This window comes from Podarcis filfolensis, assembly GCF_964270895.1.
Source record: "Podarcis filfolensis genome assembly, chromosome: 8".
Taxonomy (NCBI): Eukaryota; Metazoa; Chordata; class Lepidosauria; order Squamata; family Lacertidae; genus Podarcis; species Podarcis filfolensis.
The window spans coordinates 57,079,556-57,104,264 of record NC_139611.1 but is presented as its reverse complement, the minus strand read 5'-3'; the positions used below and the strand labels follow the sequence as shown (position 1 = coordinate 57,104,264).

General features: G+C 47.2%; 3 protein-coding genes and 2 long non-coding RNA genes across 11 annotated transcripts in view; 3 read left to right on the top strand and 2 right to left on the bottom strand.

Annotated features, from left to right (window-relative positions):
• LOC310767883 overlaps positions 1 to 24,709 on the top strand; it is a 936,392-nt gene that overhangs the window by 351,684 nt on the left and 559,999 nt on the right. The window lies entirely within an intron of this gene.
• On the top strand, positions 402 to 7,605 carry ZBTB8OS (zinc finger and BTB domain containing 8 opposite strand). 3 transcript variants are annotated; one of them, XM_083625699.1, is made up of 7 exons: positions 408 to 865; positions 1,651 to 1,675; positions 2,958 to 3,079; positions 4,020 to 4,102; positions 4,734 to 4,786; positions 5,408 to 5,444; positions 5,636 to 7,605. In XM_083625699.1, the coding sequence occupies exons 1-7, from the start codon at positions 778 to 780 to the stop codon at positions 5,720 to 5,722; spliced, it is 495 nt and encodes a 164-aa protein (XP_083481825.1). In that variant the 5' UTR covers positions 408 to 777; the 3' UTR covers positions 5,723 to 7,605. The 3 variants fall into 3 exon arrangements, with proteins under 3 accessions (XP_083481827.1, XP_083481825.1, XP_083481826.1); XM_083625701.1 differs by lacking the exon at positions 1,651 to 1,675 and having other exon boundaries at positions 402 to 865; XM_083625700.1 differs by lacking the exons at positions 408 to 865; positions 1,651 to 1,675 and adding an exon at positions 1,698 to 2,121.
• LOC310768011 (ferritin heavy chain A-like) lies at positions 7,846 to 11,308 on the bottom strand. Of its 2 annotated transcripts, none has more exons than XM_083625697.1 (4): positions 11,028 to 11,305; positions 9,696 to 9,842; positions 8,755 to 8,880; positions 7,846 to 8,093 (listed from the first exon to the last, which is right to left on the bottom strand). In XM_083625697.1, the coding sequence occupies exons 1-4, from the start codon at positions 11,127 to 11,129 to the stop codon at positions 7,938 to 7,940; spliced, it is 531 nt and encodes a 176-aa protein (XP_083481823.1). In that variant the 5' UTR covers positions 11,130 to 11,305; the 3' UTR covers positions 7,846 to 7,937. The 2 variants fall into 2 exon arrangements, with proteins under 2 accessions (XP_083481823.1, XP_083481824.1); XM_083625698.1 differs by having other exon boundaries at positions 8,083 to 8,217; positions 11,028 to 11,308.
• LOC310768013 lies at positions 11,481 to 16,709 on the top strand. Its single transcript, XR_014551159.1, has 2 exons — positions 11,481 to 11,629; positions 15,160 to 16,709. It is a non-coding gene; the product is annotated as an uncharacterized lncRNA (long non-coding RNA).
• Positions 14,738 to 23,435, bottom strand: ZBTB8A (zinc finger and BTB domain containing 8A). Of its 4 annotated transcripts, none has more exons than XM_083625688.1 (4): positions 23,233 to 23,435; positions 19,307 to 20,268; positions 17,597 to 17,766; positions 14,738 to 15,457 (listed from the first exon to the last, which is right to left on the bottom strand). In XM_083625688.1, exons 2-4 carry the CDS (start codon positions 20,244 to 20,246, stop codon positions 15,125 to 15,127), a joined length of 1,443 nt encoding a protein of 480 aa, XP_083481814.1. In that variant the 5' UTR covers positions 20,247 to 20,268; positions 23,233 to 23,435; the 3' UTR covers positions 14,738 to 15,124. The 4 variants fall into 4 exon arrangements, with proteins under 4 accessions (XP_083481814.1, XP_083481815.1, XP_083481817.1 ...); XM_083625689.1 differs by lacking the exon at positions 23,233 to 23,435 and adding an exon at positions 21,991 to 23,044; XM_083625691.1 differs by lacking the exon at positions 23,233 to 23,435 and adding an exon at positions 22,117 to 22,219.

Here is a 24,709-nt window from a genome sequence, read left to right as displayed (position 1 = left end):
TTGTTCCAGCAGTTAGTGTCAAATGAGGACTGATGATACCCAGGTCCAAATTCCCTTTAAGTGATGGTGTGCCAGTCCCCATCACTCAGCCTTGCCTATTTTACAGTGGTGATAACCAGGTTGTGAAGGGAAGAATCCTGTACTCCACTCTATGGTTCTGGGAGGGTGGAATGAAAGCGTACTGAATAAAATTAATATACACATGCCAACCTTAAAATTATGGCACTGTTACTACGCCAGCAATAAAAAAAAAAGAACCAAAGATTGTCAACTATCTTCTTCTTAGGCCACTCTTGTGCCTTTCGCAGCTGTATAAGGCCAGGCAGATATCCAGCAGGTGAAACTTTCACTGCCCTTGCATTGGCATATATGCCAGGAAAAGCTTCTCCTAATGAATTTCTGCTTGACAGGAGTCAGCTGTTGAAGAACACACAGGAGCCCTGGTTTGAATGTTTCGTTTAAAAACAGCAAGTATAGCTCAGGAAAAGGGAGCATCTTGTTTAATTGTCTTTTTGCCAGGTTGATGTGTAGGTCTAAGAATTAAAAGCTCAAAATTTCAAATTGCCGCTTTTCAGGGGAGGGGGAAGTAGTAATAAAGCAGCATGGATACAGATATACAAATATGATACAGATAGATCTATAAGGAAGGGAACTGTTCCTTTAAATGCGGGCTTGGCTGCGGCTGACATGCTTTAGGCAGGAAGGAGGCCATCTTTCGTCTCTTCTGTCCTAAGAGGAGGAAGTGAATTGAATTTTGCATGGCAAAAGCAGCAAGCCATGGCAGATAACTACCGGGACTACAACTTGACAGAGGACCAGAAAATCGTTAAGACGAAGTACCCGCCTCTCAATAAGAAGTATGAATGTGAGTGTATTCCTGAGAGGTCTTAGTCTGTGCGTGGATTTATAGTTCTTTGGTGGAAATGCAGCGCTGGGCTCAGCTCCAGAGTTTCCACAAACCGAGTGCCTGTACATCTTTAACCGGGGGCGGGGAAAGAGGGTGCCGGTTACAGGCTGCGGGGCATTGCTGGGTGGGATTCTTCTCCGGAGTCTTGTATTGCGCCCCGGAGAGAGACGTGGGGGGCGGGGGCGGCGGATTGGAGCAACAGCGTTGGCTCCGCACACCCATAAACAGCGTAGCTCTGTTGGGTCTGTAGGAGAAAAAAAACCAAAATCTTTAGCAAGGCAATGCTATTTATTTGGACCCAGAATGTCACTTTGGGGTTTGTCCAGCATGCTGAAGGTTTTGCCCTTCTGTAAAGTGTTGCTGTTTCCTAGGCTAGGAGAGCGTGTTGAAACTTGGCAGACAAGGCGAAGTTTTGCTCTCGAAAATAAAATCTGAGACTGCTTGCTGTGGAGGGCTTAATATACTTCTGTGCAGTTCACTTTGTCTTAACTTTCTTTTTGGTGACACGAACCTGCTACACCCCCTGACCTCACTCTAGAAGGGTCAGCTTCTTGCGATGTATTGTTATGCTGTACGTGTAAATGAATTTACTGTGCTTGGAATATTCTTGTTCTGACTGCTTATTCTCCCTATCATGGTCTTTTAGATCTGTTTTTTTTCTTTTTTCTTTTTTTAATTGAATAAACTATTTTAAGTTGCCCCAGGTAGCTTCATATTTTTTCATATTTTTAATCCCTATTTAGATCTGGATCATACTGCTGATGTGCAGTAAGTATTTATTTATAAGCTTACAATCTAACAGGGACAATGAGAAGGCAAAAAAAAAAAGCAAAATGACCCAAATAATCTTTTAAGGGGGAAATATTCCTCAGTTGCATAATGCATGTACTTTCCCGCCCTGCTAATACCATATTTCACCAGTTATTCTCCCCATTGCTGATGTTACCACATCTGACCTTTTCTATATAAACAAGCACAAGTGTGCTGCTTAGATAAAATCTGCCCAGGTACATGGAACAGGGTTAGCTGTCCTCTGCTGAGTCAGATTTTTGGTCCATTAAGCTAAGGTGCATCTACGATTATTGACTGGCAGCAGCTCTCCAGGGTTTCAGAGAAAGACTTTTCCTGGCTTTCCCAAGAGGTGCCAGGAATTGAAGACCTTTTCTGTGCAAAGCAGACGTTCTACCTCTTGAATCAACAGCTTTTCTTCAAAGGTATCTGGCATTATCCCAATAGATGGGGTTATATGAGAAAACCCAAAAGCCTCAGGGATTTCAATGGGGGAACAGTGATGTCAGTATTTTCAATTTGTATATTGCCTTTCCATATAATAATATAACCAACATCCAGTTCATCAAAAGTGCCAAGAGCTGGGAAGTATGGCAACATATATAATTAATTCATGAGTTGTGTGTGTGCGTTACCTCTTTACACAGTTCTTGTCTGCTACAGAGTGAAGTAGGTTGGATGGTGTGCCATCTATAACTCCTCTAAACGAGATGTATGCCTAGAGTTTTGTTCTTATGTCTTCTTGTCATGGCTTCTGTATTTCAGCACAAGGTTGTTTTGGATTTTTGCTATCACTCTATGGTAATAAGAAAAAATACCCAAAAAAGTGCCAAGTGCAAGAAATGGCAAGCCAGATTTCTTAGAATCTGCAGCAGATTACCTCTCACAGGCCCCCCATTCCCACAATGCTCATATTTTAGCACAATTCTTGAAAGCTCCAACAGCAACAAATATGGGGAAGCGGGGATTGATGCTGCACACCTTCTATTGTGTGCTGGATGTTCCTGCTGCTCTATTTTCCACCTACAAAGAAAGTTCCTAGTTGTGCAGAGGATGGAGCTAGGAATTCATAAATTCCAAGTACAAAGTTTTCAAGGGTGACTACTATATGCGAAGAATGGACAATTCTTAAACTGCAAATAGTGAACTTGTTAGAAGTGGAGCCAACTGGTCTTTCCTACATTAAGTGCAAGTTTCTCCTTTGTACATTCTCATCTTTTGCTTATAACTACTGCCCTGTAATCTGTGTGTGTGTTTTTAGGTTGCATGCCTGGGGAGATACCTTGGAAGAAGCATTTGAACAATGCGCCATGGCCATGTTTGGGTACATGACGGATACAGAGACGGTTGAACCTCTGGACACAGTAGAGGTGGAAGCAGAGGGTAAGGTGATGCTTTGAGAACTACAGCAGTACAGATTAATAAACACAGTGGCAAATGATTGTCTTTACTATTTTGCCAGCATAACTGTCACTTGCTGTTTCCCAAACACATTTATAACAGAGTAACACCCTATAGTTTGAGGCCTGTGCTTATTCAGGATTCACTGAAATTGAACTGCTTAAACTTAGCATAGCAGGCCTGTAAGTATAAATGGCGATGCTTTTGCAAGCAGGAAACAGGCAAGCAGAAAGTTCAGCTTCAAATCATAGAATTTGAATTATAGAGTCATAGAGTTGGAAGGGACCCTCAGGACCATTTAGTCCAACTCCCCTGCAATGCAAGAATATGCACCTGTCCCTTACGGGGATCAAACCTGCAGCCTTGGCATTATCAGCATACGCTTTAACTAACTGAGCTATCCAGATGATGTTCAGTCTCAGAGGCAAGCAGAGCAACAAAAAACCCCATGACATTTATTTGTTTTTTATTTTTTTTATTAAATTTGTGTACCACCCTTCATCCGAAGATCACAGGGCAGTTCACTGCATAAAAATACAAAATTAGAACACAAAATACATAATAAAAACAAAAGCAAACCAATAACGTGCGCGCCCCTTCCACAAACACATTAAAAAAGACGTAGAATGTTAATTGGCCCAAGCTGAAGGCCTGGTTATAGAAAAAACATTTTTGCCTGACGCCTAAAGATACAGTTCATGGTTCGTGAGGTGTCCTATCGGTCCCCACGCAAGGGTTGGCTCTCTGATCTCTTGCTGAGCCATGATCTGTGGTGCAAGGGGAATTGAGTGGGAGTTTGAGCCTACACTGACATCTGTCTGTCATTAGGAAGGCTTGCCACACATACTGGGTTGGAGGGAGTCCTGCACCTTAAAGCTCCCAATATGTCTCCACACCCCACCCCTCCGCTTCTCTCCAACAGGACATGACATGCTGTCTCTTCTCTTCCACTTTCTGGATGAGTGGCTTTATAAATTCAGCGCCAATGAGTTTTTCATTCCCAGGGTGAGTGTTTGCTCTCTTCCTCCTTACAGTCTTGAGATATTTCTCAATTATTGGAATGTGTTCTGCACAGTGTCACAGTTTGGTCACATGTTGTTGCATTGCCAAGGTATTGAATCCATTCTGCCTGAATACATTAATTTCTGAGGTAGCATCAAGAAACTAAGGAGAAAATCTAAAGAGGAACTTTACTGTACTGTCCTTATTAGCATCCACTGTAATCATAAAGCAGGGAGCCAGCATTCAACTTTCACAGAAGTCTTCTCCCGGCTTGATAGCCAACAACAGAAAAGAAGGGACAGTGATGTTCCTCAAAGTTCCTCTGCAATGTGCTTACAGTTTATGGATCGAAGTTCTGGAAATTCTTTGCAAAACTAGTTAGATTATAGGAAAAGTTGAAGATGCTAGAATGGGGAGAAAGAAATTGTTATACAGACTGAAAGAGAAGCTCCTTTGACTTCTGAAATGTATTGCTTTTCATATGCCTTGAGGTTGTGTGGATGGTTGGGATTTATTTTTCTGCAAGGAACTGAAATACCTGGTACCTTTTCCAGTTATTACTAGAGCTATGTGAAAGTTTTTAATTGTTTGAAATCAACTAATTATATGTTTGTTCCCCTCCCCCATTTTGTAGGAAGTTAAAGTGCTCCACATTGACCGAATAAGATTCAGAATAAGATCTATTGGGTGAGTTAAGTGGAATCATGCCATTTAAAAATGTTGATGGAAATGGCAGAGAGTCAAGACATGTTGGCTCTGTGTGAAAGTTTCCATAGAGTGTGTACCAGGTGTCCTTTTGCATGTGCCAGGAGCCTTTTTAGTTCCCCACTGACTCTCACCATGGGCTCCTCCAGGATCCTTCTTGGATGGAGACAGCGAAGAGTTTGCTTTCTTTAAAGAGAATGCATGTTTCCACTTCAGCAATGTTGCTTTGCTGTAAGGGCTCAAACTAATCCCTGGTTCTGAAGAAGAAATGGAGGCCTTTGAAGATGCCAGGAGCTATCTTGGCCTTCTTAATTCCTGATTCACACTTCAGCATGTGGGACAGTGGTCCTCCAATGGATCCCTGCACTGTCTCCTGGGTATGGACCTTTTGGGAACTGGAGTCGAGAGCCTTGTATGCCATAGCTCTCTAGGTTCTTGGGTGGGAAATCATTCTGGCTGCTAGGGGTGCCAGAATGGCCTCCTCTTTTCCTCAACATTCATCATTGTTCCATGTGTCCTTCGTAAAATGACCAGAGGGGTTTCCTGCACTGTGACATAATTCAGTAACCTTGTAATAATCATTACCCTTTTTCTCTCTTTAAGGTGGGGAGAAGAGTTCTCTTTGCCCAAGCATCCCCAGGTATGTTATGAATGTTGTCATTTTCCTTCCTGAGTACTAGAGGCCCAGAGACAAATCAGGCTTAACTAACAAATCACCCCTTCCATTAATGTATTCTTAGACCTACCAGAGATTCTGCCTATCATTGTGCAGGTGAGCTCCTAGACTCTTGTTCCGGGCCAACTCAAATTGTCTTTTTTCTTCCCTCGCAGGGCACAGAGGTCAAAGCTATAACCTATTCAGCAATGCAGATTCATGAGGATGAAAAGCCCGAGGTCTTTGTCATTATTGATATCTAAACAAAGTGCCACAAAAAACTGCATCGCCCTGGTTTATCTGCCAGAAGTGCTGTACATCCTAATCGAAGTGTTTGTCCTCCTGGAAATGACTCGGCAGAGGGCTAAATGAACCAAAGTGGTGAGGAGCATCAGGTTGGATGTAGCAGCTTGAATAGAAGACTCCCAAGTAATGTCCAGCTCTGGTGTGTTACTGAGGCTGATGCATCAAGCAGGAAGCATTGAAAAGATGGTGTGCATGTGTTGATTACTAGCCCAAGCATGATCTGGTACTGCAGCCTATAATGTGGTTTTTAAATGCTGGATTCTAATTCCTTATCTACTCTGGTGGGAGACTAATATTCTTTAGGGACAGGGAATGCAGGGATTTAAGACTATTCATTCTCGTCTGTCTTAATAATACTACCTCTTCTATTGCTTCTTTTGTCATTTATAGCCCATTGTAAAATACCCACCATAAAATGCTGCTTTCCTCCAGTGAGAAGTTGCCTGGAAATTAGCCTAAATCCTCTCCCCTTACAAAGCCATTTGAAACAGTAGTCTGATGCTGTCACAATGTTCCCAATCACCTTCAACCACGGTTAGGAGATGACAGAAGCCTGCCTCTCAGGCTTCCTCTTCTCCTGTTCATGTGTTAGTTCCCACCAACAACAGTATGGTTTGCCCTAGCAGATAGGTTGTTCCAGAACATGGTTACAAAAGAAATCCTGGTTAGCGTTCCTGATTAATGCTGCTTCAGACATTACACTACACCAGGCACCCCCAAACTTGGCCCTCCAGATGTTTTGGAATTACAATTCCCACCATCCCTGACCACTGGTCCTGTTAGCTAGGGATGATGGGAGTTGTAGTCCCAAAACATCTGGAGGGCCGAGTTTGGGGGTGCCTGCACTACCCTATAGTTAGAGCTGTAGTGGCTGGTGAGGCACTTTTGCTTGGCTGGCTTCCTAACAGCAGGTTGCTGGTGCTTATCAAAGGGTGAGGTGTGGGGAGATTGATCTGGTGTGGCACATGGCAGTGGATCCAAGCTCCCTATGCCTCAGTCCTCCCCTCTCCACAGCGACCTGCTGTGTTGGCAGGCCAGGAGAACCAAGATACCCCACCTGCACTGCCTCACCAACTGCTGCTGGTTAAACTAAACCATGGGATGGAGAAGGGAATTCATGCATGCTGGGGGAAAGGGAGCCTCACAGTCGATGCCACACTCCCAATGCATTAACCACAGTTAAAGTTCAGAGCTATTATGTCTCCACTGAAAGGAAAGAGGAAAGGAAAGGAACAGAGCACACAAACAATTGCCCCCCCCCCCCCGAAGAGCAGCATTTGTTTTTGACAATCTATATGAACACACACACATAACTTGAATTGCAGACTTAACACACACACACACACCTTGGGATTGAAGCAACGGGTCCCAGTCTCCTATAAGCAGCATTTGTTTCATAGCTTGGTGGCAAGTGTCTTACACTGGGCCACCCCTTTGCACCATGATACAAATCCAGCATTTTTTGTTAGGAGAGGGTACAAAATATTTCTAGAAGGCAGCCTTCGTCAGTGCCCATCAGTCTCAGCTAGCATGGCCTTGCACGCTGAGGCTGATAGGCCTTGTAGTTCAAAACAGCTGGTGGGCATTAGGCTGATGATGGCTGCATATAAGAAGAGAAGGCATCCTAAGAGGTGTAGACAGAGTGGTACTCTATGTTAATTTGTGTGTGATTTCAGTTTTGATGTGTTCCACTTAGCTCTACAATTGTGTGAGGTTATTGGTGTATTAATTGGAGTAGGCACCCATCTATTTACGTAAATGACAGAAAAATAAGAATCTTGGTTTTAATTTAAAAGAACTATTTTTAAAAATAAAATCCATTTTACAAAACGTAAGTTCATACTTGTGTGCATATAGTAGTTTTATTGGTTGGCAGTATTATTGCATTAGAAGTAATGAATAGAAACTTCCAACAAGAGACCTGCAGGTATAGGGTGGAATATAAATTTAATTAATAATAATAATTAATAAATAATGGTTACATGGCTAGCTGGGCTCCTGAAAAGGAGCACTCTGTGCTGCAACATTATCTTGCAGGTCCCACATACCCCCCCACAAAAAAATCACACACACACACACCTTTCTGATTGGGTTCAATTGACATCCATGTTTTATTGCAAGGGCTTCGTGTATAACAAATAGCCGCTGATTTGGGGCATGTCCTTTGCCATTTCAGCTGCATGCCCCCAGGGTGAGCTTGTCAAAGAGGTGCTCTCCCAAGCCATCCTGGGGCACTCTCAGGCGCCTCAAGTTAGATAGATGGTCTGCCAACTGCTTGATGGCCTTCACTTGTTCCTCCAAAAACTGAGACTTTAGAAAGTGACACAGCTGCACAGAGAAGGCAAGCAAGGGAGGGAGAAGAATTGCTCAGGGCTTGCGCTTCCTTTTCCTTTTGAAACAGTCACTGGTGGTGAGTCCCAACCCAGATCATCCTCATCACATCTGGGATCTGCTAGCTCAGAAAAAAAGATTTTTGAATGCTCAAAGGCTTTGATACTAGATAAGACGAGCGCTGCGAGCAAAGGGCTCATAGCTCAGGGGTGAAGCACCTGCTTTAAATGCTCAAGGGCCCAGGGCCCAAGATCACTCATGAATGTGATCTTGTGTATTATCATAGTGTGGCTGGGAAAGGCTTCTGCCTGAGCTGTCATTGGCTCAAGCCAATATTTGAGAATATGAAATAGTGTTTCCAAGGAGGCTGCCTGTCTCTGAATGTTGGGCCAACTCCTGGTCTGCATGTTTTGTTTAGAGATTCTCGTGTAACCTTCCCCAACCTGGTGCCCTCCAGTTGGTTTGGGCTGCAACTCCCATCAGCCCAGACTTGCATGACAATGCTGGCTGGAGGCTGGTGGAAGTTGTACTCCAAAAATCCAGAGGGCACCAGGTGACTAGAATGAGCTTTTCAGTGCCTTCTCATGGTCCTCCATTCTCCCCAAATGTCTACCCATTTATTTATTTTAATTTTGCTCACTAACCACGGGTGACATACATGAGGATCCTCCTTCTCCAGAGCCAGCTTGTGTAAGTCCAGAAGACCTTGGTTCACCTTTACTTCCAGCCACAGGGCACTCTGGAAGGCTTCAAGGCTGGACTGCCACTCATCCTGCTCCGGCTTCTGTTAAGGAGAAGTCGAGGAAGAATTGGGTTAGCAAGACAGGCCTTGCTCTAATTTCCTATCAGAGTTCTTTGAGAGTGTCAACAAGCATATAGATCAGACATCCTACATCTTTGGTGGTGCCGTGACAAAGTGTTCTGCTTTTGGTCAGCAGTTTTTGAAGAAATCAGATTAATCTGTTATATAAATCCAACTCCTTTGTTAGCCTTGCTAGGAATAATAAATGAATCAAATCAACATTTATCTCATTGGGCGATGTTGGCACTGTTGCTGGTAGCCACTCATTTAGAAATAGCTAAATTTTGGTGCTCTGCAACAGGCCTGACAATAGACTCATGGTATGGGCTCAGGTGTGGTCTGTAACCAGGACAAGGGCAAGATAAGTTCCTCATCCTTCTACAACATATAGAATCCATCCATCTCCCATTTGAGATGTAACCATCAGTCAAGACAATCTGCCCAGCCCCACAGAAACATCTGGAAAGACCTAGTGGATTAGAGTCTTTAAAATACATTATGAATGGGTTCTAAGTAGTGGTTCCCGCTTCAAGCTGCTATTACACCTTTTTCCCAGGAACAAGAGATTTGTTTATACTGTTTTAGTTTATTGTATTTTAAAGTATGTTTATTCCATGTGAAAATACTTTTTTTTAATTTTAAAAAGCAAAATAAAATAAAAGATACAAGCATATAGATAGACATCCTGACACTGGTAAACCAAACAGAGGTGGATGTCCTGATTGTGGCACCACAGGGAATGGACTAGTTTGCCTCAATTGCTAGCTACTTTAATCAAGAAAGCAGACACCACACACCTGAATGTCATGAAGAATGATGCATCCCCCTCGCTTGTTCTGGTATTTCAATAACATCTCTGCATATCCCCTCTTCTTGAGTGATTCCTCTTTCAAGAATGTAGCTACATGCTTGAGGGCAATATCATCACGGCTGAAGTAGTAGGACTGAGGTCAGAGAGGCGGGGGAAAACCAGAAAAGTTCAGTCAACAATTAAGTGGACTATGCAGCAATTTAGCTGCTGTTTCAACCATCTGTGGATCAGGTTTAGGCAAAGGTGCCTGGCGGCTTTCTTAGTTCTTTGCTGCTAAAACATGGAAGGGAGCATGAAATTTGACCATTCACTGAGAACACTCCATTAGCAAGTGTTAGAATTTTCTGACAATTCCAGCCGGTCTCTTAAAATCTTAAGAATTATAAATCAATGTCAATATTGACAAAACTGTTCAGTCTTTATCATGAGGCACCTGTTGTTAACAAGGCTGTTATGCTACAGCAGCCCAGGAAAATGCCTCTGCCTTTACACTTTGACCTGACCCGTGACAGGAAAAAGGGGACACTAATTGCCATACCCAGGACCAATAGTAGCTTTGCTTAAAATGTTGGGAGTTGCAAATATGATTCATGGGAGAAACAGTGTTTGGATTTCAGGCAGGGCCAACACCAACATTGAGGAGATTCCCCAACTCTTGCTGGACACCCCCCCCCTCACTCAACATGCCCCCTGCCACCATGTGCTTACAGGCAATGCCAGTGAGAGGGTAGCTGCATGATGACTACAGTGGCCCCGATTTCAGATATCTTTGTTGCTCCAGGTAATCACTGCCTGTCTGCAGGCTCTCTTCTGTGCCTTCCTATGTGACCAGGTCCAACCAGCTGTCATGCCAGTGGTGTCTGGTCCATGGGGGTGAATGCAGCACTGCCACGCCAACTTCAGTCTGCTCTCAGACTACCCACACCTTCCTGGCTTCTGATGTGGAACTAGTCCAGGGTGTGGCACTGCTTGCCAGCTTCCTCTTCCTCCTCCTTAGTCTCACTCTTGCCCTTGTAGAACTCAACAGGGAGGAAAAGGGTAGGGACAAAACTAGTGTTTGTTGGCTTTGCTTGACATTCTCTCTAGCGCCACCTGCTGCTGACCTCCCTGCTTTCCACCCCACCAAGCACCAGCCACTGTTGAGTGATCCTTTTGGCACCAGCCCCATGAAATGTTCAGTTAAAACAGACTTGGGTGACACAACTCTCAGCCCCCTGCAACAGCACACACGAGGCCATTTGACATGCATAAGGCAAAGGGGCTTCTCTCTGGTGATGCTCCCTCAAAGCGCAAGAGAGATGAAAAAGCAAGCAGGTACCATGGAAAGATAGACGTAACTGGCATGGAGCTCCAGGTTCACCATGTGGTTAACAGCAGCCTCACAGTCCACGTGGTAGTTCTGCTGCACCTGGGAATTCATATCTATTGTTCAACACTAAACTGGCAAGTAGAAGACTTCCCTCTTAAAGGGCTGTTCCAGCTCTACACCCTGAAAGTTTCCACAGTAACTGACCAGCCACCATAGCTGGCCTTTAAGCTCAAAGCAAGAAGGTCAGGGCACAGGAAGAAACCATTCAGCAGGGAAGACAGAGATCCTCTGTCGCTCGGGTCTTGAATGACCTTTCTGCAGGCGAGAACATGACTCTGCAGGGTGGCACAAGGGTTGCCATGACACCTGGGAAGGTAGGCTGATGCCAGGGAAACAGCAAAGCAACACACCAGGGTGCTGATCCTGCAAGCACTTGGTGTGAGTTTTCACCAGCATTCATCAAACAACCACACATGGAAGCTCTTCTTGGTCCTCCTCCTCAGGTGACCTTGCCCTGGCCTCCCCTGGCCGCCAGCCACACAGCAGGGAAAACCCTCCTGGAGAACCATCTTGACCTTCAAGGGGAGGAGAGGAGAAGCAGAAGCAGCTTGGTAAGTCCCTGCCACCCAGTTCCTGGTAGCCCCTCCCACAAAGCTGAAAAGCCACCTGGCCCCCCTGACAAGGTAGTCCATGAGTCAGGACAACCATATTGTTGGCATCCTTCTTTCCTGGGAAACAATGGAGGAGTGTGCCTTTGTGGGTAAAGTCAAACCCTTGGAGAGTTGCAGTGCCTGCTGTGGCTGTAGAAATCAATACTGCAGAGATGTATTATTGCAGGTGGGGCAGTTTTTTGCCATTTTTTTTGCCAGTAATGTGACTTACAGATGAGAGTTTTTGTATCGGCACCCCACATTATAGACAACACGTTGTATAGTCTGGCTTTTGAAGTGTTTGTCTTAAATTGGTGCAGACATTGTTTGTATGGACTATGTTGCAGACTTGAGCTAAGTGATGGTGATGGTTGTTTTTTCTGTTGTTTTTTTAATTGTTTCTTTCTTTGTTTTTAAAAAGTGGCCCATGACCCCCTTTATGGTATCTGAATGACCTATTTTGCAGTGTTAAGCCTCTGACATTGGAGGTACACAGTCTAGTGGAGCTGGCCCAAGGGGGCTGATGGGACACTGCCCCACCTCTCTGCCTTATTTACAACTAGTACAGAGGGGGGCACTGCCAGCCAGTTTCCTCCCCCTCCTTAGTCTCAGTGCTGCCTTTGCAAAACTCAGCAGGGAGGAGGAGAGAGACAAAACTAGAATGAATTGGCTCTGCTTGTCATTGGCTCTGGCGCCACCTACTGTTGGGCTCCCTCCCTTCTGCCCTATCGGTCCCAATGGGCAGCAGCCATCCTGGCTAGGAGATGTTGAATTACCGGGTGTTTGAGGGAGGGAGGGAGGCCAGGTGGCCGGGCAATGGTCCCGGTCCATCACCAATACTAGGTGCTGCCAGCCACACAGCTGGGTCCTCTAGAATCAGCCACGACGGGGCAAGTGGCAGGTGGGGTTGGCGGGAAAAACCCTCTTCGCTCTTCCCCTCGGGGCCTCCTCCGAGGGTGCCGGTGCTGTCGACCCAAAAACCCAATGACAGTCCCTTTTGCAGGGAAGAGAAACGGTGCGTGAGATCGATTCCTTCCTGGGGTGGACACAGGCTGGGAGGTTGAGCCGCGGGGACGCTACGCGTGGCAGAAGCTCAGCTGGTTTTGGACTGGTCAGTGGCTGGAAGACACCCAGGAAAGCCCCCCCCCCCCACGGAAGGAGCGTGGGAGAGAAATGTCCGAAATCAGGACACTGCAGCCACCAGCCTGACAGGGGCCGATTTCTTGCAGCAGGGAGCCTTGTTCTTTCTTCGTGGGTCGTGGTGGGGGGTGTCTCCCAACGCGGATGTGGGCGTCGGAGAGAGAGGTGCAGGGGCGGCGTTTAAAGGGGCAAAGCGCCCCTTTAAGACATAGTCTCCTCTCCCCGCTGCGCTTCAGCCCCGCGATCTCTCCCCCCGCCCCCCATGATGCTAGGGAGAAAACGACGCCAAGTTCCAGGCTGCCTTCCCTGCCCTAGCACAGTTGCTGGGTAGGTTGGATTTAAAGCTGTGGGGAGAAAGAGGAGCTGGAGGAGAAACACCCTCCACACCCAAATGCTCAGTCTTGGATTGAGCTACTTGCGTTTACAACTGCGGCTTGTTAGGTTTCAACTGCAGTTTGTTTCGTTGGTTGGTTTTGTTTTTAGGGTGCATTCGGTCATGGTTTGAGGGTGCATCGTTCATCTTACTCGGCACCTTTTTCGTTCTGCGCAAGCCGCCTTTCCTGTGCTGTTGCAGAAAGGCGAGGTATATAAATTCATGAATGGAGCGTAAACAGTCCACGCCTAATTCAGCTCCTCTCCTCCCTTCCACACTTGCAACTTCAGCTGTTCGGGGCTGCCTGCAAGTGCGCCAAGGGAGCCTGCCTGGAATAGGTGCTGCAAGCCTCCCTGACCATCAAATGGGAACGCTATAGGACAGGCATAGGCAAACTCGGCCCTCTAGATGTTTTGGGACTACAACTACCATCATCCCTGACCACTGGTCCTGTTAGCTAGGGATGATGGGAGTTGTAGTCCCAAAACATCTGGAGGGCCATTTGCCCATGCCTGCTATAGGAGCTTCCCTGTGATACAGCACAGGAATCAGAGCCCCCAGCAGCTGCATTTCAAGAGGAAAATAAATGTGTCCAGGAGATTCACCTGCTTCCCACACCCTGCTTATAGCTTGGTTCTGGAATACCATGTTGCTTACTCAATATGCTTTCTTTAGGGTGCTTCTAGGCAATGCTGTAAATGGGTTATTCAGATATCATAAACGTGGCACTAGCAACAGTGGTGTTTTTTTAAAAATAACTTACCTGATTTTTCCTAGAAAGGGTAAATCTCGACTAAACGGCAAAAAATATATCTGGCATTTTGATGCCAGCATGTGGATGCTGCAAAAAAAATAAAAATGCATGTGGAGCACCCATCATGCAGCAAGCACCCATCTGGAAGCACCCTTTGACTCAAGACTCCCTTCTGTAAATGAACCAATTACAGCGATTTATTTAAAAGGGTCACACTGTGAGATGAACTGATAGAACATTGGTACTGGTTTCAAATTTAGTGATAGTGCAGGTTTAAAATATCCAGTTTGAAAAATGGGTGGGCAAAGATGGGTACGCACAAAGAACTTCAAGGAAACATTTGAATTGCCACGACGTGTTTTGGTTCTGCATTTGAAAATAGTGACTGCTGCTTGCAAGACATAAAAAAACTGGCTTTTCGAAGATGTTGAAATCAAGAGTGTTGGTTCTGAAAGGCTGAATTACCCTAATGTTTCTCAGTAAATAATCATCTGAAAGAAGTTGTGCATTTTGGAGAAGGATTATGCATTGTTCTCCACTTAAATTTCCTTTGGAAGAATGGGGGACGCGAGCGATGTGCCAGGTTAGAGCAAGGCAACAACTCAAATAGCTGGGTGATCTAGCGACATTTGCAGTTCTTTGCATTCTGTGTACATTCACCTGGGAAAAGGCTCCATTGAACTTGCTTACTTCTGAGTAGACATGCATAGGATTGCAGTGTGTGTGACTGCGTATATTTAAATATAAATTAATTATCATTGCACCTTTTTATGCTTGCAGTTTTTAAAAAACAAAACCCTCACACTGTCAAAAGCTTTAATAGAGTAACTTACAATGAAGCTGTTAACTTTATTTTGAAGTGCTCCCCAACATTGAAAAAGGTTTGAGAAGAGATCCATTTTATTCTATCAAAAGTTATCACTGTCGCACTTCAGCAGGTAATTGTTCATACATGGTACCATCTCAGATGGATGCTTGCTTATGGAACAAAATATTGATACCCTTGAGTAACTAAATTCAATATAGACACAATGGCATGTCCATAAATGCATGCAAGTTTAGCCCAAGTCATAGAAAGCCTATATAATAGATTGTATGTTAACCACAGGCTGGTTGGGAGTCAATGGTCAAAACAAAGGAATGACAACGTAAAGGGGGAACTTTTATTTAACATCCAGTCCATTCATAACTACCTAATGTTTGGTTTTATATCTTTTTCCTCAGCTTCATCATCGCTATCGTCCACTTGCTGGATGACCAAATCGGTAGACCCGTCCTCTACAATTTCCACATCGGATCTGTTGTCTTCACCGTAATTCCAGTTAGAATCCTTGTCCTCTTCTAGCGGGAACTCAGGTGGTGGCTCAGTGTCCAAATCAATGCGGATGCTGTCTATGCCAGCTTCGGAGAGACACTCATTGCAAAGTCTGTAGCGCCTCGTCCCTTCTTGGACCACTTGCCCTGTCATCTCAGTCACGTGACGCTTGCATTTTCTGCAGATTGGCTTGCAAGCTTGATGGATCTGTGAAAATTGAAAGGGAGAATGCTGATCACTGCTCAAAAGGGAAATAGAAAAATGATTTGTTCCCCTTCCATACAGCAATGCTCTCAGTATCGAGAGGCTGCTACTAAAATTTAACACATGCAGCCTAGTGTGGTGAAAAGGAAGAATTCCAGGATACGAAAAATCATTTCGGTTCAAGATATGGCTATTCAAAATTAATTCATGGTCCCCAAGGCACAGAAACTGTGAGCTAAGGTAACTTCCTGCCTTAACATCCACAGTGTGTAGAGGTAAAATCATTGCATCACTTCACATACTGTGCTCTCTTACAAATTACTCCCTTGTGTACCCATATTTAATTAATTATTAAATTTGTGTATCGCCCTATACCCGTAGGTGAAGCTGTTCCCATAATTGTATTTCCATACTAGAAAATGTTTAACTTGCCTACCGCACAACTGTTAAAGGCAGAAGAACACTGAATTCTCCCAATGCCCAGCCTACACCGAAGCCTAGGCTGCAATACTGTACCCGCTAACCAGTGGGTTTGCTCAGTTAAACACAAAGAGGCTTTCAGGAGACCTGAACACTGCTGTACTGCAAGTTACACTGGATTCTTAGTGAGTTCTTAAGTCTTCAGCTCTGCTGCCTATGCCTCGTTGCAAAGGCTTCACATCTTACATGTCATGGGGGGGGGTGTTTAACATCCACACACAGTTATTGTATAGTCGCATTTACAGAAAATAACATCTAGGGAGTATCTGATCTCAGACAAGCCCTCCACAGGAAATAGACACCATGGTTGCTAGAGAAAAAAGGAAAGAGCACTGGAATATAAGAAAAAACAAAACAAAAAGCACACTAAAGGAAAACAGCAGCTCTTTAGAGTCCTATAGCCTGGTGTCCCAACAACTAACTCATCAATTCCAGCTCTGACTTTACTCATTGAAAGGCAGGAGCAGCCAGGCTGGCACATCTCACAGATATCACTTATAAGGATACCTGCACATTTTGCTTCAAAACATTCTTTCTAGAAGGGCTAGAGACTTACTTTTTTAATGAATGCTCTGGGGCTCCTGCTGACTATAGGGCCCAGTGCATTAGTACCCCCCGTGCCCCCTATCAGCATCCCTACATGATTATGTCTATTCACTCAAGTTGGTTTTTTTATGATAATTTCAGTAATCCACAATAAGCATCTATTACAACAGGAACAAGGAAGGGGGAAGGTATTAAGTGATTAACTGAGCAATAAATTCCACAGAATATGTACTTGTGTATTTTGTATTTCTTTAAATCACTGAAAGTGAAAATATTCCAGTTGGTGGTGGAGAAATGGTTGCTTAGATTAAGGTAGGCAGAAAAGAAACGGTACAATATTTTTATATTGTGCAATTTTACTTATCATATCACATTCATGTCACAAGTCATTTTACTTACACGTTTTTATCATCATGTTAGGATTTTCTGCCTTTAGCTCTCAAGACAGGGCACTCTAGAAATTCAGTAGAAACAAGCATGATCCAGCTGAAGCTGACCACATAAGAAGAGCCTTGCTGCTGAATTAGGCTAGTGGCCCATCTAATCCAGCATCCTGTTCTCACAGTGGCCAACCAAATGCCTATGGGAAACCCATGAGAAGGACCAGAGCCCTAGAGCCCTCTAGCCTCCTATGGCTTCCAGGAACATTGCTGCCCCCGACTGTGGAGGCAGAGCATAAGCATCATGGCTAGTAGCTATCGAGAGCCCTCTCCTCCATGCATTTGTCTAATCCTCTTTTAAAGCCACCCAAATTGGTGGTCATCACTGCCTCCTGTGACAGTGAGTTCCAGAGTTTAACTATCACTTTGACGTTCTATTGGCTCCAGTGGGAGACACCCAGCATATGGTGAACTCTCCCACTGAAATTAAAGGGGAATCAAAGAGATTTACTGTGGCTGAATCACACCAATATCAACATTTAGGTCCTGGCCCCATTGGGATTAAGATTTGAGGTATACTGAGAAATAGGTCCTCCTAGGAAATTAGATATGTAGACAAGCCCAGTGTCAGAATAAAGCAAGTTTCCTAAAAACAGACTGATGCAAGTCAATGCATCTCTATATTAAGTAGTTACTGGGGGTGTATCATCTCAAAATACAACATGTGCCAACGTACTGTTCGGAAATGGCTGCTCAGGTGATCCAGCCTGCTGAATCTCTTTCCACATGCTTCACACGGATACGGCCGTTCTCCCGTATGGCAGCGAAGGTGGCGCTTCAGGTCTGCTTTCCGCTTTACCACGTGAGTGCAGAAGGGGCATTTGAACCTCATCCTAGGCAGATCATCTGTGAGTACCAAGCAATGCTGTTAAAATGCTACAAAAATTGTAACACGCCTAGCACAGTGACACTTTTAGTCAAAATAAAGTAACTGAGTTCAAGACTGCAAACTGTATTATTATTTTTAAAAAAGTTCTGCAATGGGTATAAATGATGCAATTTTACTTAATCTGCCTGTGTTTATTCTGCCCAATCTTGCTGCTGCTAGTTATTAGAAGCTATAGTGAACGCTGTCAGGTCCTGCCCCAACACCATGCAACCACAAGAAACCATGTCCAGCAACACTCTGGATTCTGAGACCCACACACTTTCACCTTTTTAGGATTTTCAGAATGCTGAATTTAGTACAAGAAGCTGCCCTATGTAGAGTCAGACCAGTCAATCTAGCTCAGTATTGTCTACAGGCCAGCAGCTCTCCAGGGTTTCAGGCCGAAATCTTTCCCAGCTCTAAAGGGAGACACCAAGGATCAAACCTGGGGCCTCATGCACACAGGGCATGTGCTTTACACCCGCTGAGCTACAGCCCTTCTGTTTTGGACCCAGTACGGCATTCTGCTCTTGCACATTGCAGTCACCGGAACAAACAGAGCCCTCTTGAAGGGGCTTTATGAACCTCCTTGCCAGGGGCAGTTCCCCTGCTCCATCATGGCTGGCCTTACCATACAGCAAAGGCTATACAATTTAAGGGAACAGATGGAACTGATATCTTAATGGTGAAGCAAAACTTTAGTTCAAAACTAGTCCAAGTGGTGGTGTTGGTGGGAGGCATTTGGTCATCTGATTCAGACAGCAATACTCCTTGGGGCTACACCAAGCCCTCTTTTGCAGAGTGGGAAAAGCCTTCCCCACTCTGCACTCTCTCTGCAAAAGTGGTGTAAGAGATGTATTTTTTTCCACCTCCCATAACAGCCCACTGGAAATTAAGCAAGACCCAGTCTTCCTTGCCACCAGTGCAGAAAGCACAAAGCAAAAGAGCTGGGTTGCAGATATGCTTTATTGAAAGAACGCACACAATCCTAGGAAGCACTGCTAAGAAATTATGATCTTACTGAGGAGGGTGGCATGACAACTGGCCCTGCCAGGCAGCGGGGAGAAGAAGCATCTTGCTACGGGTGGCAATATGATGGGGGAAGAGATGAAGGGAAGAACAGGTGCCTCAGTGGCGCAGCAAGACTTTTAAAAGTGCAGGCCCTTGGCTGCGGGGAGAGGGGGGAGGAAATCTGCTTCAGGTACCACAAGCCCAAACACAAAAATGAAGGATTTCAGTGGGTGCAAGAAGCAGTTTTATTTTTCATTTCGTCAAAACCGTATCCCACAAAACTTGACCTCTACCTTGAGTAAGCTGAACAGAAAAAGGAGACTGCTCAACACACAATGAGGTCATTGTTGCAATTATGATAGCTGGATCCATTTGAATCATTCTCCTTGCATGCAAAATTTAGTTCACCTCCGATAAATGACACTCATTTTTAAAAGGTAAAATAATAAACTTTTATGCAGCCAAGGGCCAAGAAGGCAATTGACTATGCTAAATGAATATCCTTACCATCCGCCCAGTTCCCCATCACACCCAATACCGAGGGCATGCTAGGGTATGACTCGTCCCCTTTGGAAGATTTTGACTTGCCAGCAGGGTGTGGAGAATCATGCTCTTGCTGTGACACAGCTGAGCCTCTCGGGACGGTGTCGGATCCCTGGCCGTACTGGTAGTTGGAATGGCCAGAGTCACCTTCTGAATCAATTTGGACGTCCTCTTCAGATGGAGAAGTGTGGCTTATAGGCTCTGGAACTCGCTCTTCAAGTTTACTTGCCTTATAGTGAGGGACATCGGAGGGTTGTGGCAGCCCTATATGTCTACTGGTTTTCTTCATGGGTTCTTGCCTTTGGTCATGCTTGGACAGCTGTTGGGCATTTCTCTGAGTGGCTGGGTAATAATTGAAATTGGTCCAAGAATTTCCACCCACTATACATGTCCCTTGATCTGGGCTTAAGTGCGAATGAGGGGGACTGCTCTCCGTTCTCCACCCAGTCCCATACAGGCATAAACGCTCCACACCATTCGAGTTCACTTCCTTGTCCGAGAGACTAAAATAGCGATCTTTTTCCTTCTCGCTGATGTCCAAGGAGGATTTAATGAATGTCTTGCAAACACTAATAACGTCAGTCATTTGCAGATAGCTGGCAGCTGACATGACCTCAATCACATTCTGGCCAGTGAGGGAGAGTTTGCCTGAATACACAAAATCCAGGATCACGGAAAATGTTTCGGGAGAAAATGCCTGGAAAGTTGCGGTTGTTGGTTGACTGGTTTCCTTTGAGCACTGTGAAAGGAGCATTTTGAAGTAGCCACTACTGGCAAACAGCACATTCCGGTGAGCTTTGAAGACCTTCCCCTCAACCAAAATGCTGCAGTCACAAAATAAGTCTTGCCTGCGCTGTTCGTTTAATTGTTGCAGGAGATGAAACTGATGGGAAGAAATCTCCATTCTCAAACAGGGTTGTGTTGCTCTAAAAAAAAAAAAAAAGGAATAAACAGGTCTCTGTTTGCTACATATAAACCGCAGCTGCAAGATTATCAGTCATTCACAGAGACATGGTGAAGCACAAGATGGTCAGTGACAGAATGCAATCTTCAAGGGCCAAACTGGATGTGAGCATTGGGAAGGTGCCACTGGGAGGTCAGACCATTAGACAACTTAACTCAAGTCTTGTCTGCAATGAGTAGCGAATGGGAGCCTTTCCCAGCCCAACTTGGAGATGCCAAGGAGTTAACCAGGGACTTTCTGTATGCAAAGCACATGCTCCACCACTGACCAGCACACTTTCCAAGAGCTGTCCACTACTGGTTGGTCTATTTTTTAGCTTTAGTGGGGCAGGGCAGGGAGAGCAACATGCCAAATATGTCTGGGACAGCAGCAATTCCTATGGGCCATTTCCCCCAATCAAAATCTTCCCAACTACTTTTCTCCCTTCGGGGAAAATATTTGTAGAGCCTCTATCTCTGCCCCATGGGTGGCAAAGCAGCCTGGGGTAAAACTTTAATCAGAAAAATGGCCCATTTGGAAAGGGCTAATATGCCGCAGGCTATGGTCTCAAACATAGTTACCAACATGGTCATTTCTGCAACTGAATTCAAGTAAAAATAAATACAAATCAGTGTTGTGTACTGGTTGGAGTGCTGGGGTGCAGCTTGGGAGACCCAGGTTCAAAAATCCCCAATTGGTCATGAAGCTCACTGGGAGTTGGAGCTGGTCACTTTCTCTGTCAGCTAACCTACCTCACAGGGTTGTTATGAGGATAAAATGGGGGTATGCTTGCATGAGCTTTTTAGAACTAAGGGAGAAGATAAAACATTTAAATGTATAATAATACTGTACTGAGAGGCACTTCACATCACACCTGGTCTGAACCAGAGTCCCCCTGAAACTCTTAAGTACTTCTGAGTGAGGTGTGGGGGATATGCAGCCCGCCAGATGTTGTTGGACTACAGTTCCCATCATCCCCGATGACTGGGGCTGATGGGATTTGGAGTCCATCAACATCCAGAGGGGCCAGGAAAGGGGTGCTCAGTACACAGCATTTTCTCTCGCACCTGTAGCAGCTTCCTAACTTGTGTATCCAGAGCCCAATAAATAGCTGCACCATAAGGGCATGGTTGTACAGCAGCATCTTTGCCTCTGTGGAGCTGAGCATGATGGAAGCAGCCAGTGTCCTTCACCTCAGTTATGATGAGCTGGACATTTTGGCCACATATAAGAGACTGAATCTCTCTGGGTGATGACTGTGGGATGGATACTCCTCAAGCAGGCACATTTCAATTGCTTGTTTGAATTTTCCAGATAAAATACGGCATCAAAATGGCAGTCTGTATTCCTCCCACCCACTTTAATCTGGATTTACGCATTCTGGGGGAAATCCAATAAATTGGGGGGGCGGGGAGAGAAACCCTGCTGTCAACAACTAGTTTGCAAATTAAGCCCCTGTCTGGAAGCCCCCAGACTCACAACATCTGCCTACATGAAACCCCAGAGCAGTAAGGTCAGTTGGTTTAAATGCCAACAGGTTTGCATCCCCTCACACAGCTTGTGAAACCGGAATCACATGCAAGGCCAGTTTGCCTAACATTGCAAGCTGTCATTATTTAGAGGTCCAGCAAGCTCAACCCACCATTCCTAAGCAATCACTACTTTCTTCCAATCATCAAACTGTCACATGGAAGTTGTCCCTCACCCCGTTATGCCCTAATTGCATGTCCCGTTTTTGTCGTGGGGGTGGGAAGGGGGCCGGCGCTTGCTTCTCAGTCCCGACAGTAGCCAGCTGGATCGCTATTCCCAAGGCAGCCGATCTGGGCTTAACCTGCAACGGGCACGCCAGTTGGGTTGGGCTGCTGCTTTCCAAGCCCGCAGCTAGCAGCGCGACGCCTTGTCACACCACTCTGCGCCCCAGCCCTTCGCACCGCGGAGCTCCGCGACTCTAGCGCAGAGGTCAGCAACTGGAGACTCCGCTCGCCAAATCCGGGCCCCCGAGACGACAGGCGTCCTTCCAGCCTGGAGGCGAAAAGTGGGGAAACGGGACTTGCTGGCGTGCCAAGTGTGTGGCGTGGAGGGGCCGGCGGGGGGTCGAGGAGCCACTGCTCCCGCCGCCTCCCTCTCGTCCCAGCCCCGCACGCACCGGCAGGGCTGCCCCTCCACTCGCCAGGTGCGCCGCGCTCGCCGCCAGAAAGGGCGCCCAGGCGGCGGCGCGGACGCTGCAATCAGAGGAGCTGCCTCCGAGCAGGCGGCTGACACCGCAGCAGCGCCGGTCCTCCCCTAGCCCTGCCCGGCAGCACAAGGGGCGCCGGCGACGCACATTGGCAGAGGGCGCCGTCAGTCTCTCGCCCGCCCACCCCGAGCTGGAGGCTCGGCCATCGGGAGCCAGGGACGCCCGACGGCGCTGGAGGCGCGCCCGCCAAGTCACCAGGGACCGATCCCTGGCGTCGCCTCCAGAGGGGGACCGGTCCGCGCGCCCTGCCGGGAGGAGGACCACCGCCACCACCACCCAACCCACCCGCCTTTCCTGGGAAGGGCGCCGGGAGGCGATGCGGAATTCCCAGCCGTCGCCGCAGCCGGGCTGCCTAGCGTGGCCTTTCCCGCTGCCGCCGCCACTCGATGCCCGGGCGCGGAAGGTGCCCCTGCCCAGCTCGGAGCTCCGCACGCGCGGCAGGGAGGACTCCGTCGGTCCCTCGCCATCCCTTTGTTGCGAGCCGAACGCCGCGCCCGGGGCGGCATCGGCAGCAAATGGCGCCCGCCTGACGGGGCTGGCCGGGCGCTGCCCGACTGGGGCGCCGCGCAGGAGGAGGGAGAGGCGGCGCGGCCGGACATCCTCCGCTAGCCGGGGAAGTAGAGGCGCGCCCGGCTCACCCTAGAGCCGCCTCAGCCCGGAGGACGCCCTGCTCGGCCTGCTGGCGCTGCCGCGGAGGCGCCGCTGACTTACCGCTCGGCAGAGGCGCGGGCTGGGCGGCGGCGGCGGCGGCGAGGCGGGCGTTCGAGGGGCGGCGGGGCTCTCCAAGCGGCGCTGGCTCGGGGTTCGACGGATGAGGGCGCGAAACCTCGCCGGGCGCCGCCGCCCCAAAGCGCTGAGCAGCCCGGCCGGGAGAGAAACAAAAGGTAGTTGCTGACGTGGGCGTTGGAGAGAGACGCCCGAGGGCTGGGGACACAATTAAAGGGGCAACGCAGCGAGCGCGGCAGGGGCCAGGCGCGCACGCCGCTCTGCGCCTGCCGACGGCGCCGCCGCCTCCCCCTCCCCTCTGCCGCCGCCTCCTCCTCCGCCGCCTCGCCTTGCCAGCCCCAGCTGGGCGCCCGGCTGCCCCCCGCTTCTCCAGCGGGCGCAAGCGCGCTCGCCTCCCCGTGGTCTCTGGGGCGGCTGCAGTCGGGCGAGCCTCTCGAAGCCCAAACGAGCCACGCGAAATGGGCACTTACTGGAGGAGCCCCTCTAGACGGGCCTCCCTCGCTGGGCTCTGTTCTGCTCAAAAGGTCAACGACCGCTGCTCTTGCAGCTCCGAACCGCCTTGGTTTTAATGGTGCGGCTCCTTTCTCGCCCTCAGAGCTGGAACGTGAGGGCTTAGCTGGAGAATAGGCAAGCCCCGAGGCGGAGCTGGGCCGAGACACGGTGTGCTGCGTGGATCTGGCTGGAAACCCAGCGAGCCATCCGGCGCTGCTGAACACGAAACACTTGGTCTCTGTGTACTGGAACTCTTGAATGGTTAAACGCATTTGGTTAACGAATAAACTCTACCGACCTCCTGCCCTTTCACGGTGCTCTTAAATCTGTCCCCTCACTTAGCTGGAAGGGTAGAGGCAGTTCCTCCTGGATCAAGGGAAATGGTTTGGGGACCTAAAACCGACAAACCTCCCAGGAGGAAAAGAAATTGGGCATGCAAATGACTTTGAAAATTGTAACACTTCTTTTAAAAAAGGGAACGCTTTTAGGATTATTCATATCCACCACCTTTTGATCCATTTTGAGCTGAAGATGGGCTTTGAAACAGCCACCAAGAGCTGACAGCATGTTTCTATGAAGGGATTTCCCCTAGAATAAAATAAATCCAGAAAAAGGGCTTGCACTGGTGACTGCATGGCGCCCCCCCCCCCCTTGGGTGAGTGTCCCACTGGTTTCTATTTATGGGTCAGGACAGCAGCTCATTAGCAGTGCATCTGCTTTGCATGCAGGTCTTCAATTCCATCTCCACCACCTCCTGGGAAGTCACTACCAGACAATACTGAGCTAGATGGATCAACGGTTTGACATGGTATAAAGCAGCTTCTCATGGCAATCTCTCTAATCCAAGTTCTAGTTGTGCATAAAAGAAGTTGGTTTCCTTTTCCTCCCCATTAGAAAAGACCACACATCCCCCAGACTCACTTAAAGACCTATTCAACCACTTCACTGAGACTGGATGAGCATTACAGTG

Excerpts from the sequence above, each read along its gene's own strand:
- ZBTB8OS (XM_083625699.1), top strand. The coding sequence starts at position 778 with ATGGCAGATAACTACCGGGACTACAACTTGACAGAGGACCAGAAAATC. Across the intron at positions 4,103-4,733 it reads ATGAGTTTTTCATTCCCAGG|GAAGTTAAAGTGCTCCACAT; the intron begins GTGAGTGTTTGC and ends CCCATTTTGTAG. Across the intron at positions 5,445-5,635 it reads CTTTGCCCAAGCATCCCCAG|GGCACAGAGGTCAAAGCTAT; the intron begins GTATGTTATGAA and ends CTTCCCTCGCAG.
- LOC310768011 (XM_083625697.1), bottom strand. The coding sequence starts at position 11,129 with ATGAATTCCCAGGTGCAGCAGAACTACCACGTGGACTGTGAGGCTGCT. Across the intron at positions 9,843-11,027 it reads GTTACGTCTATCTTTCCATG|TCCTACTACTTCAGCCGTGA; the intron begins GTACCTGCTTGC and ends CTCTGACCTCAG. Across the intron at positions 8,881-9,695 it reads TCATTCTTCATGACATTCAG|AAGCCGGAGCAGGATGAGTG; the intron begins GTGTGTGGTGTC and ends TCTCCTTAACAG.
- ZBTB8A (XM_083625688.1), bottom strand. The coding sequence starts at position 20,246 with ATGGAGATTTCTTCCCATCAGTTTCATCTCCTGCAACAATTAAACGAA. Across the intron at positions 17,767-19,306 it reads GATGGGGAACTGGGCGGATG|ATGATCTGCCTAGGATGAGG; the intron begins GTAAGGATATTC and ends TGGTACTCACAG. Across the intron at positions 15,458-17,596 it reads TGAGCAGCCATTTCCGAACA|ATCCATCAAGCTTGCAAGCC; the intron begins GTACGTTGGCAC and ends CAATTTTCACAG.